A 13,270-nucleotide genomic window follows, 5' to 3' on the forward strand; every position below is an offset into this window, starting at 1 on the left:
ATTACAAATTCAGAAGATCCCATCAACATTCCATTCCCTATCGGAGATTAGACATTTGGGATTCGACCAAATGACAGCCAACGAAACTTGATCCGAGCAATGATCACGTTCGAATTTCAAAATAATATCGGACAGTGGACACATCCAAATTTGAAAATTCTAGTCGAAAACCTCATATCATTTTTCCCAGACAGTATTTAGGAAATAAAGTGGGAATTTTACAGCACCTGAATACCTAAATTACAAAGTCAGAAGATCCCATCAACATTCCCCACCGGAGATTAGACATTATTTGGGATTTGACCAAATGACAGCCAACGAAACTTGATCCGAGCAATGATCACGTTCAGATTTCAAAATAATATCGGACAGTGGACACATCCAAATTTGAAAATTCTAGTCGAAAACCTCATATCATTTTTCCCAGACAAAGAATACTTCCTTTTACACGAGGAAAGACATTTAATACTCTCACAATAATATAGCACACTTCTCACCCAATTTCTCCCCTCAATTGGTGAATTTTCTCGTCTCAAAGAGACACCTGAAGAGAATAGTTACAGATGATTCAAAATGGTGGAGAGCTAAGTGACCATTCCACGTCTTAATTTTACACGAGGAAACACATTTAAAACTCTCACAATAATATAGCACAATTCTCACCCAATTTCTCCCCTCAATTCGCGAATTTTCTCGTCTCAAAGAGACACCTGAAGAGAATAGTTACAGATGATTCAAAATGGTGGAGAGCTAAGTGACCATTCCACGTCTTACATTACTTGTGTGAAACACTTCGATGATTTACTGTTCTATTGTCAGCAATACCCCTGTCCAAAAGAGATCACTGATTTCACATCCACATGTTTACAACATATCTACCAGGGGCCTTTGAGAAACGATGATTATGTAAGTCAGTCACACTTTTTCTAAAAAAAAAAGTTGGTATTAGGTATCACTATTTGCTAATTATATCATCTGTATTGGAAGAGACAACCAAGTGAAATTCCTCTATTGAAGAAGGAAACCAACTTTTTCCAGGGATTTTAGGGAACTATTTTTCAAGTGAAATTCCTCTATTAAAGAAGGAAACCAACTTTTTCCAGGGATTTTAGGTAACTATTTTTTAGGGAAGATAAGGAATTTGAATAGGAACTATGAATGGTCAAATTATGTAAGCTTGTTTACATTTTCGAAGGAAATACCTACTAATAGCAAGAGTTGTAGACAATTTTCGAGAGAGAAAAAAGAGAGAGAGAGAGAGAGAGAGAGAGAGAGACCGTCAGTATCTAGGTGACCCTTGTTAAAAAAAGCTCTGGAATAATTACAGCTTTTAAAATTTACATGACGTGTGAGGAAATAGCTTGTTTTCATCAATGCATTTTCCTTTAATGACGCGCATACTACAGAATGGACATACTACGGACTCAGACTGTCGTAAAGTTGGCGCTACGGAAATAAATTTAATCAAATTAGTGTACGACACTTAGGGAATAATAAAATTACGTGATGAGTTGAGTAGTTGACACAGAATTCAAATAAGCGTTGAAAAAAAGTTAAAAATGAGACTTGAAACTTCATAAAAATGCAATAATATGGCGGAGATAAACGAAATTCAGATGAGAGTTGTATTTTGGTATTAGGTATCACTATTTGCTAATTTTATCATCTGTATTGGAAGAGACAACCAAGTGAAATTCCTCTATTGAAGAAGGAAACCAACTTTTTCCAGGGATTTTAGGGAACTATTTTTTAGGGAAGATAAGGCATTTGAATAGGAGCTATGAATGGTCAAATTATGTAAGCTTATTTACATTTTCGAAGGAAATACCTACTAATAGCAAGAGTTGTAGACAATTTTCGAGAGAGAAAGAGAGAGAGAGAGAGAGAGTCCGTCAGTATCTAGGTGACCCTTGTTAAAAAAAGCTCTGGAATAATTACAGCTTTTAAAATTTACATGACGTGTGAGGAAATAGCTTGTTAAATAATGTATTCGTCAATTAGGGTTCAGTATAAAACACAATATTGATTGACGGCTAAATTGAAGCTTTAAAAAACGTAATGGTCGGTGATGCCCTTGTGGTAACGCATACATAGGTACCCCGTATGGATACAATGGAGGGGATAAAATTCTCGTTTATTTGATGAGAATCGACCTAACAAAGTGTGTTCTCAGTTTTAACTCGACGATGTTGTACTTTAAAGTAGAAAAACACTACTATCACGTCACGTACTCACGTGAGCTCACGTTTAGTGTGTTCCTGCCTGTATTTTCTCTAAAAGTGTTAACCAAAGGCCTCATTAAAAGTTGGTCACAATCCACGAATTCCGCGTTTGCCAGAAACCAAAAAAAAAAAAAAAAAAAAAAAAAAAAAAAAAAAAAAAAAAAAAACCCGCCGGCTGAAATCAGATTCCCTCAAATTATGTCCTCGATCGAAAAGCTATTCCGATGAAAAATCCCAAAATCAGTCTTCCTTGTCCTCAGATCGATCCAGAAGTACGCAGATGGCTACTTCATCAGGGTAAGCTTAAGTTTTACTTTGAGGAGTTTTTATTGTTCTCATTTCAGCCTGAAAGTTTCGTAAATTCCGAACTCCTCGGGGCTCCTCCTCGTTTTCTATTATTATTTTTTTCTCTGAGGTCGAGACTACACGTCCTGTTTGAAGAACATTACTATTTTCCTGTTTCCAGTGAAATTTGTTGTCAGTCATCAGAATACCAGTGTTATGAAGATCGTGATAATTGTGATATTCACGTCCTGGAATCGACCCCGACCCTCCAGAACCAAAGTCCAGTAGAGTTTACTTCAACCATCATGGTTCTGTTCTTCGTCATGATGGCTATCTACACGGTGGGCCTCAACATTGGTGAATACATCACCTACACGTAAGTTTGGTATCCTTAATTAAATTCTTCAATAACCTCAGTATCATAATTCGGTGGTGAACTCATCTCTTTTTCCTGAGAAACCCGAGACAACTAAAGGTTTTACATGACTTCTTCAGTGACACTATTAGCTGAAAAAGATACTATCGAGTCGGAATGTTGGTAATACTACTGAACAGCTGAACAGATACTGTCTAGTCAAAAAAGTTCAGCGGAAAAAACCCCTTGTGCAACATAAACATGTCCCTCTTGCCTTTAATGTGACTGTACTGACTGTTATTATCTCCATCCCTTTGTTTCATAAAACTTCCCTCTAACTGTAAGTCATTGTAGTTTTTCCCTCGCTTTTTTGTACGGTGAGTAATGATGTCTGGGTTTTGGTTATGGAAAAACCCCCTTGTGCAACATAAACATGTCCCTCTTGCCTTTAATGTGACTGTACTGACTGTTATTATCTCCATCCCTTTATTTCATAAAACTTCCCTCTAACTGTAAGTCATTGTAGTTTTTCCCTCGCTTTTTTGTACGGTGAGTAATGATGTCTGGGTTTTGGTTAATGGTCATGATGTGTCGTTTTGTGTTACGAAGGTACTTGGGTAGTTTGTTACTAATGTTTTTGGTCGTTTTGCCTCTTCTAATAATGTTGAATGTCTTACAAATCTTAGGTAAAATCCTTAAAATGAGGAGGAAAAAGTGGTCATGATGTGTCGTTTTGTGTTACGAAGGTAGTTTGTACTAATGTTTTTGGTCGTTTTGCCTCTTCTAATAATGTTGAATGTCTTACAAATCTTAGGTAAAATCCTTAAAATGAGAAGGAAAAATATTAGCACCTCAAACTTAAAAACAGGTCGGTTATCTAACCCAGATTTCCTTGCATTTTCCAAAGGATGAATTGCGACATTTGGTAAATCTGTAAGTGCTCTATTTTTTGTCGAACACAACTGTTAGACAAAATTGAAGAATAGAAAGAAGTAAGAAGGTGAAGAAGAACAAGAAACAGAAGAAGAAGCAGCAGAATCAGAAGAAGAAAAAGGAGAGGAACTCCTCTAATAACGGAAGGTACTGTCGTTGTCTGATACTAATGAGACGTTCACGAAAGTTCGAACATTGTTTTGCAATTATTTTTCCTTTTTTTAATTAAATCTAGAAAAGTTTAAAGATGGCGTCTCGAAAAGAGGAAAAATATTAGCACCTCAAACTTAAAAACTGGTCGGTTATCTAACCCAGACTTCCTTGCATTTTCCAAAGTATGAATGACGACATTTGGTGAATCTGTAAGTGCTCTATTTTTTGTCGAACACAACTGTTAGACAAAATTGAAGAATAGAAGGAAGTAAGAAGGTGAAGAAGAACTAATGAAAGAAGAACACGAAACAGAAGAAGCAGCAGAATCAGAAGAAGAAAAAGGAGAAGAACTCCTCTAATAACGGAAGGTACTGTCGTTGTCTGATACTAATGAGAGTTTCACGAAAGTTCGAACATTGTTTTACAATTATTTTTCCTTTTTTAATTAAATCTAGAAAAGTTTAAAGATGGCGTCTCGAAAAGTGAGAAGAGAAAGTCGGGCGAAGAAGTGTGCTGATTGCTGAAAGGTGACAAATAGCAAAATGACTTTCTGATGTTATTTCTGGTAGTTTTCTCTGTTAGAAAGAATAACAAGAGGTAGGAGGTATAGATATTGATGAGAGAAAAAAGACAAAATATAGGGAAAGAGAAAATAGTGCCCGATGTGCCCGCCAGCGTCAGGGCCTAACCACATTGGGCCCATGCATTGAAAAAGTTGCCAACCCCTGGTCTAGCGGCTCCAGGGATTTCTAAAGGACATGTAAGTAAGTACCTTATGTAGCAGCTCCTTGAGCATTATACTCAAAGTATCCAGTTCAAAACTCCATTGGTATTACATCTAGGTAGATTCTAATTTTCAAAAGATAGGTACCACTTACCTACCGCACGCTTTCAATATATTTGCTATCTGAATTGAATTGACACATGTGTCTGGAATAATTCGACATTCTGAATTGAATTAATTCGAATTTGAATTCTCTGAACGTGCTGAAGAACACTAAAGCGAATAGACGAGTATGTTATACTTGTGAAGATTAAATAAAATAAACATGGAGAATCAAAATCTTATGAAAAAACGAAGAGAAAATTCAATTTCATGATCCTGAAGTCTCGACATATTTGAGTGTTTTTTGTGTCTTTTCTTTTTTTTTACTATCTAGGTAGGTACTCGTGTTCTCATGTTGTTGTTGTTGTTTTTTTTTTTTTTTTTTTTTTTTTTTTTTTTTTTTTTTTTTTTTAAGTTCAGCGGAAAAAACCCCTTGTGCAACATAAACATGTCCCTCTTGCCTTTAATGTGACTGTACTGACTGTTATTATCTCCATCCCTTTGTTTCATAAAACTTCCCTCTAACTGTAAGTCATTGTAGTTTTTCCCTCGCTTTTTTGTACGGTGAGTAATGATGTCTGGGTTTTGGTTAAGGTTCAGTGCGTACGAAAGCACCAAGTGTGAATATCTGCACAGTCCATGCACTAGACTTGCGTTTCCTCACACGGGCTGGAATGGAAAATAGACATTGGGGGAAAATTAAACCTACGTAGAAATATGAGCCTCGAATGAAAATTAAGCCTGAAAAACGAAACAATGAAGATCATCTGTTCTGCTCGTTGCTCACTTCTAATTAAATTGCCACTACCACGGACAAAAGACAGATAAAAAGTAAAAGTAGATGGAAATGAATGGAGGATCCACAAAGTAGAATATAGGACGACTAGGAATTATTAGAAGACGGGTTTCATAATGAGCAGCATTAAATAGACGTGGAAGAAGTAACAGAAGATGAAGTAAGAGAAGAGAAAAGACAAATGAGTCAAAACAATCTCGCAATGGGACCCAGAGGAATAGCTGGGGAAAGATAGATCGCAAGAAACTAGACGAAACACGTATATGCGCAATTGCGTACCATTAGTGGAAAACACGTATATGCGCAATTGCGTACCATCAGTGGAGACAGGGAAATGGTGTTAACTTTGTAACGCGAGAAGTTTTCAAACAAACTGGAAGGAAAATTCTCAGAAGTCACTGAACAGAATATTGGTCGTAGAGCTAATATGCCTGTTATACATTGGAAGCGTAGTCGAGCGACATCAAGTAGCACGTAGTCGCCTGAAAAACCAAACCTGTAAAAATGATAGAGACTCTCTATCTTTTTTATAGGTTTGGTTTTCCAGACGACGACGCCTTCCAATGTACGACAGGCCTTATAGGTTTAGAAAACATTTCGTTGTACAAAAGATAGGTGTCGGGAATGGTGAAAAGTGTATGCAAATGAAGACAATATTAGAAATACCTTATAGAATTAAATACGTAAAACGGTACATAAAAAAATGGTAGGATATCATCTACACTGAGATCATAAGAAATGGAGAAAAGTAAACCTTGTGAGTGCAAATGCCTTGCTTACGTCCACTATTAAGATGCTACCTTGCTTCACCAAGACAAACAAATAGCGAGGGAACTACGGGAAATAACAAAAGATCCCTTTTAAAAGCTCAGACCAGACCAGAGATACATTATGGTGCATGATATACGCTCGTTGAGGTTAGAAAGCACCCAAGCTTAGCGAAACACTTCCCCAATCACTTAATAAAACACCACAACCACCACAAGGAAACATAAATAAAAACACAAGATTACACAGCGAACTCCGGAAAGTCTGATTTTTTTCCGGCAGAGAGAGGGGAAAAAACTTTCTAAAACTATTATAAATTTTAGTTTTATGCTTAAAGTCAAGGCTCATAGAGGGAAAAAACAATAAAGAGCATAGCTAAACGAGAGACGAGTTAGAGGACAATAAAAATGGAGACGAACCCGTACATGAATTGTCACTTTTAGGAACACATAAACCCACTAGGGTAATAAATTATGTTTGGCTGAAATTCGCCCTGGAAGGCCCCAATGTTTCCACTCTATCGCCGCTTTTGGCCGCTATGGAACACATAAATTTTACTATCGAAAGAGTCGAAAAGGTTTCATTAGAATGGTGGATATTGTTTTACGACAATTTTATTCCTTTATCAGAATTAATTTATTGGGTTATCTAGGTAGGTGTATCTTCTATTCCTCCACTATTTTAATGTACAGAGTATCTATCTACATAACCTTAGTCATTTACAAAACCGATATTTTGACTTGGATATGTGAATAATAAGTTTAACGTGAGAAAATGGTGGAAGGAAGAAATCAAGGGAGACAGAGACATAGAGAGAGAGGAAGAGAGAGAGAGAAAGGGAGGAAAAGAAGGATATAGGAAAAAAGAGGGAGAGAGAAGGAAGGAAAGAGAGGTTAGTTGATTGGAATATATGGGTAAGTAAGTTTTTACAGTTGGAAATATACATGACTGACGAAGGAAGCAGAGAGAGAAGGATATTAGGATATAGGAAAAAGAGGGAGAGAGAAGGAAGGAAAGAGAGGTTAGTTGATTGGAATATATGGGTAAGTAAGTTTTTACAGTTAGAAATATACATGACTGACGAAGGAAGAGAGAAAGAGACGGAGGAAAAAAGAGGAGGAAGAGGAGAAAGAGAAGAGAGAGAGATAGAGAAATGGAGGGAAAGACGGAAAAGGGAAAAGAGAGGAATGGAAAGGAAGAAAAAGAGGGAGAGAGGGAGGGAGGCTAAGACTGAAAAAACTTCCCTAAATTTACTTTAAAGAAAAATTCGCTTCTCTAAATTTTCTCTACTCCTCCTTTTTCAAATTTCTCTCATAGATTATTGTCAATCGTATTTCTTTTCGCTCGATCACAAGATTGATGGGATTGATAAACTGTAATCAAGATGTATCTCTCTCAAGGAAGAGAGAAAGAGACGGAGGACAAGAGAGGAGGAAGAGAAGAAAGAGAAGAGAGAGAGAGAGAAATGGAGGGAAAGACGGAAAAGGGAAAAGAGAGGAATTGAAAGGAAGAAAAAGAGGGAGAGAGGGAGGGAGGGAGGCTAAGACTGAAAAAACTTCTCTAAATTTAGTTTAAAGAAAAATTCGCTTCTCTAAATTTTCTCTACTCCTCCTTTTTCAAATTTCTCATAGATTATTGTCAATCGTATTTCTTTTCGCTCGATCACAAGATTGATGGGATTGATAAACTGTAATCAAGATGTATCTCTCTCTCTCTCTCTCTTCCGTTCCCTCCCTCTGTCTTTCTTTCTATCTATATTTATCTCCCTCTTTTCATTTATCAGGGACCAAGAGGAAGGCAGATGCTTTGAAAATTTAGATCATTGTTTCGAAATTATGAACAATAAAATATATTTAATTTAATTTATTTATTTGACGGGTCCGATCATCGCCTACGGGAGCATATGTCGTGACGTCAAACTTTACGATTTATCGGTATTATTTAAATCGATTTATCTCGGTATTAGAAGAGTCGTAGAAGAAAAAGAAAAATTCCGTTGGTCCTCATTTTTCCTGCTCTATGACTTTGAAACATCACCCAAGTATGCATCGTAGAAGAAAAAGAAAAATTCCGTTGGTCCTCATTTTTCCTGCTCTATGACTTTGAAACATCACCCAAGTAAGCTTCCGTTAGTCCTTATTTTTCCTGCTCTATGACTTTGAAACATCACCCAAGTAAGCGCAACTGATCTATTTTCCAATCTTTGGTGATATAGGAGCGCGACTGATATTCTAGAAAAAGGCCTATAAAGATAAATCACCTAATACACCCACAGATAGAAAAGAAAACGAAGGAAAGGTAGGAATAAAAAATAAATGAAATAGAACAACAAACTTCAAAAAATATTTTCTTTCTTCCCCTCTTTCGGGTGATTTTGTCTCAACGAGGGGTCCGAGCAGATTCGGATAAAATGAAAGGTGTATAAACTCATTGTTTTTATTGTGTATACGGATAAAAACAGTGAAGAAAAATTGGGAGCTGGATAATCCGTGGATATCCGGCATTCTCAGGCTATTTAAAAATTCTAATTATCGTTAAGTTCGTTATTGTTGTTAATCTGAAATTTATCGTTAGATGGATATGTCTGGGTACCGTTTTAGGTTATGGTTAGAATGCTTACCGTTATGGTTAGGTTCGGAAAAGTTGAGCACACATTCTCAGGCTATTTAAAAATTCTAATTATCGTTAAGTTCGTTATTGTAGTTAATCTTTTATCGTTAGATGGATATGTCTGGGTACCGTTTTAGGTTATGGTTAGAATGCTTACCGTTATGGTTAGGTTCGGAAAAGTTGAGCACTTGTTCACATCTCTGTCTCAAAAGACTGACAAAGGGCTGCTCATGCTCCTCAGTGGAAGAATTGTACGCCATTGAAAATCTGAAATCAACAAAATAAAACAAGTGACATTAGGTCACGAACAAATTATTTGTAGAAACTAGGAAATTGTAGAATTTTTTGTAGAATGTACAAGAAAAGGCAGAAAATGTAGAAAATTGTAGAATTTTCTATAGAATGTAGGTACAAGAAAAGGTAATAAAAATTGTAGAATAAAAAAATAGAAATATACCTCATTTAGGTATGAATGTAATACTATGATGTATACTTCTAGTCTAGGACAAGATTGAAAAGTATCTTTACCTCTGCAGTCTAAATAAGTTCGTCTATTGTAGAGACCCCTGCAGAAATAACCACATCATACTCTTATCTGAGATTCTGAATCCCAATAGGCATCTCCAGCTTTCTCAAATCGCGCGACTTCACCTACCTGAAAGTTTCAGGCTAAAATCTACTTAGGTAGTTGACGGCCAAAAAAGTTAAATTATAAGTACACGTACATACGTGGGAGTAAAACTACTATCCCGGGAATTTAGCTTCTTGTCTTGTACCTCGGGCTATAAGATACATGGAACATGTTGCAAGTATAAAATATTATAAGAAACAAAGTGGGGGGAAGACAATACATAGGAGGTGGCGGGAGGGGAGAGAATTAGAGGGATAGGGTAGGAGAAGGGAGAGGAGGAGAGGGAAGGAGGATAAAGAGACAGGAAGATTAGAAAGTGGGAGGAAATTAAGAAAGATGCAAAAGGAAATGAGACAGAGGAAAAACTAAGCTTCGTATAAAGTTAGAGGGTAGATGTGAATTAATAGTGGTAGTAGGGAATGACAATGAAAAGAGATACAACTTTGTACTTTAAAGTAGAAAAACACTACTATCACGTCACGTGGGCTCACGTTTAGTGTGTTCCTACCTGTATTTTCTCTAAAAGTTTTAACCAAAGGCCTCATTAAAAGTTGGCCACAATCCACGAATTCCACGTTTGCCAGAAACCTAAAAAACAAGCAAATCCACAGAAACCTGAACTTCCCCTAGGTAGGGACTTAGATGTAGAAATTAAGTTGCAAAAAAAAAAAAAATAAATAAATAAATAAAAAAAATAGTTGGTTCAACCATAACTCGATAAACCTCTCGTTCCACCATAATTTTGTTACCAGAATTCGAAATATCCTGGACAAATCCAAGCGAGCGTCTCTCACAAGTCTACGCAGAAATCATTATCAGAAGAATCGGTTCCTAACTTTGCAATCAGCAGGCCAAGATCCAAATCACCTAAAGCTTTAAAACGTAATGGTCGGTGATGCCCTTATGGTAACGCATACATAGGTACCCCGTATGGAAACAATGGAGGGGATAAAATTCTCGTTTATTTGATGAGAATCGACCCAACGAAGTGTATTCTTAGTTTTAACTCGACGATGTTGTAGAATAGAATAGAATATACCTTGTTTATCCTGCCCGAATAGGACTGAAAAGTCCCTTTACCCCAGCAGTCTAAACAAGGTCTCGAAAACAATCTCGCAATGGGACCCAGAGGAATAGCTGGGGAAAGATAGATCGCAAGAAACTAGACGAAACACGTATATGCGCAATTGCGTACCATTAGTGGAAAACACGTATATGCGCAATTGCGTACCATCAGTGGAGACAGGGAAATGGTGTTAACTTTGTAACGCGAGAAGTTTTCAAACAAACTGGAAGGAAAATTCTCAGAAGTCACTGAACAGAATATTGGTCGTAGAGCTAATATGCCTGTTATACATTGGAAGCGTAGTCGAGCGACATCAAGTAGCACGTAGTCGCCTGAAAAACCAAACCTGTAAAAATGATAGAGACTCTCTATCTTTTTTATAGGTTTGGTTTTCCAGACGACGACGCCTTCCAATGTACGACAGGCCTTATAGGTTTAGAAAACATTTCGTTGTACAAAAGATAGGTGTCGGGAATGGTGAAAAGTGTATGCAAATGAAGACAATATTAGAAATACCTTATAGAATTAAATACGTAAAACGGTACATAAAAAAATGGTAGGATATCATCTACACTGAGATCATAAGAAATGGAGAAAAGTAAACCTTGTGAGTGCAAATGCCTTGCTTACGTCCACTATTAAGATGCTACCTTGCTTCACCAAGACAAACAAATAGCGAGGGAACTACGGGAAATAACAAAAGATCCCTTTTAAAAGCTCAGACCAGACCAGAGATACATTATGGTGCATGATATACGCTCGTTGACATAGTTCCTGTCCAAAACGGACAAAACCTTTGAAAGATAGATTTCGGAAGAGCAGTCATAAAATGCTCTGAGGTGGTGCACGATAAAACAACTCATTTCTTGTTTCATCTCTCAATGTGTTTCCAATCTCTCCGCTTTTGATTTTCATTTTAATTTAGGAGTTGTTTTTATTGTCTTTTTTTTCGAAGGAGTTATCCCGGGATTGTTATCCCGCGTTCTGAGTGGGATTAAACGTGTGAGAGTGGGATTACAGGTGATGTCGTAGACGGGATGGGTGATGGGTGCTTGGGTGAATTTTCAATCGAAGACAATAGAATTAGTATTTTTGTTTACCCCCAGGGGAGTGTAATTTTTGTCATTTTTCTTCTTCTTCTTCTTCTTCTTCTTCTTTTCTTCTTCTTCTTCCTCTTCTTCTTCTTCTTCTTCTTTTTCTTCTTCTTGCTGCTGAAATTAGCAAGTATGTACGTACGTTAGCTCCCTCTCCTTGTCTTATTGCATTGCCATAGAGTTGCAATAGCAACAATGAAAATCTTTATCCAATTTCACCAAAACATCTTTCAAACCCAAGTCCCCAATTCAGAACAATGTTTTCAAAACATAGCTGTCACTGCCACAATTTGCATACGTATGTATAACTTGAATAGTTCAAACGTATGTAACTTATGTATACTAATGTATGTCTTTTTTAATCCAATATTTTCACCTATACATAGAAAATAAGTTCAATGGGAATCATCATAATACGTTCATACGTATTTATTACAAAATCTAAAATCTAGCTAGGATTCAGTGGTGTGGTACTCTTATGATTATTATAGAAGAGGTTCTAGATTTCTAGAATGTAGGTAGATAATACAGTCATTTTAATATTCCTTGAGAATAAAATTATTCTACTAAAATTTTGCTCTATTTAGTTAGTTAAAATGGAAGTTGAGTTGAACAATAAAGTCCTACCTCAATAACCAAAAATTACTAAGGCAACATGATCGATTGACAGCCGTCCACTATGTGTGGAGACACCATATTTATTGTTTTAGGTAGGTCTTGCTATATAGACAGGTAGGTACTTTTTTTTTTTTTTTTTTTTTTTTTTCAAAAGCAGAAATGATAAACCTTGTGTGTGCAAATGCAAATGTGGGCGAAAAAGAACAATAAAAGTGCTCGTACGTTCAAATGCCTTGCTTACGTCCACTATTAAGATGCTACCTTGCTTTACCAAGACAAACAAATAGCAAGGGAACTACGGGAAATAACAAAAGATCCCTTTTAAAAGCTCAGACCAGACCAGAGATACATTATGGTGCATGATATACGCTCGTTGAGGTTAGAAAGCACCCAAGCTTAGCGAAACACTTCCCCAATCACTTAATAAAACACCACAACCACCACAAGGAAACATAAATAAAAACACAAGATTACACAGCGAACTCCGGAAAGTCTGATTTTTTTCCGGCAGAGAGAGGGGAAAAAACTTTCTAAAACTATTATAAATTTTAGTTTTATGCTTAAAGTCAAGGCTCATAGAGGGAAAAAACAATAAAGAGCATAGCTAAACGAGAGACGAGTTAGAGGACAATAAAAATGAAGACGAACCCGTACATGAATTGTCACTTTTAGGAACACATAAACCCACCAGGGTAATAAATTATGTTTGGCTGAACAGCATAGCTAAACGAGAGACGAGTTAGAGCACAATAAAAATGAAGACGAACCCGTACATGAATTGTCACTTTTAGGAACACATAAACCCACCAGGGTAATAAATTATGTTTGGCTGAAATTCACCCTGGAAGGCCCCAATGTTTCCACTCTATCGCCGCTTTTGGCCCCTATGGAACACATAAATTTTACTATCGAA

The 13,270-nt window shown here is 36.7% G+C and overlaps 1 protein-coding gene across 1 annotated transcript in view; it reads right to left on the minus strand.

Moving 5' to 3' along the window:
• LOC103511354 (calcitonin gene-related peptide type 1 receptor-like) overlaps window positions 1-13,270 on the minus strand; it is a 126,533-nt gene that overhangs the window by 38,417 nt on the left and 74,846 nt on the right. The window contains exon 3 of the mRNA XM_026825138.1: window positions 9,106-9,215. Coding sequence (XP_026680939.1) covers window positions 9,106-9,208 — 103 coding nt within the window. The 5' untranslated portion in view covers window positions 9,209-9,215. The remainder of the gene's footprint in view (window positions 1-9,105; window positions 9,216-13,270) is intronic.

This window comes from Diaphorina citri, unplaced genomic scaffold, assembly GCF_000475195.1.
Source record: "Diaphorina citri unplaced genomic scaffold, Diaci psyllid genome assembly version 1.1 scaffold705, whole genome shotgun sequence".
Lineage (NCBI taxonomy): Eukaryota > Metazoa > Arthropoda > Insecta > Hemiptera > Psyllidae > Diaphorina > Diaphorina citri.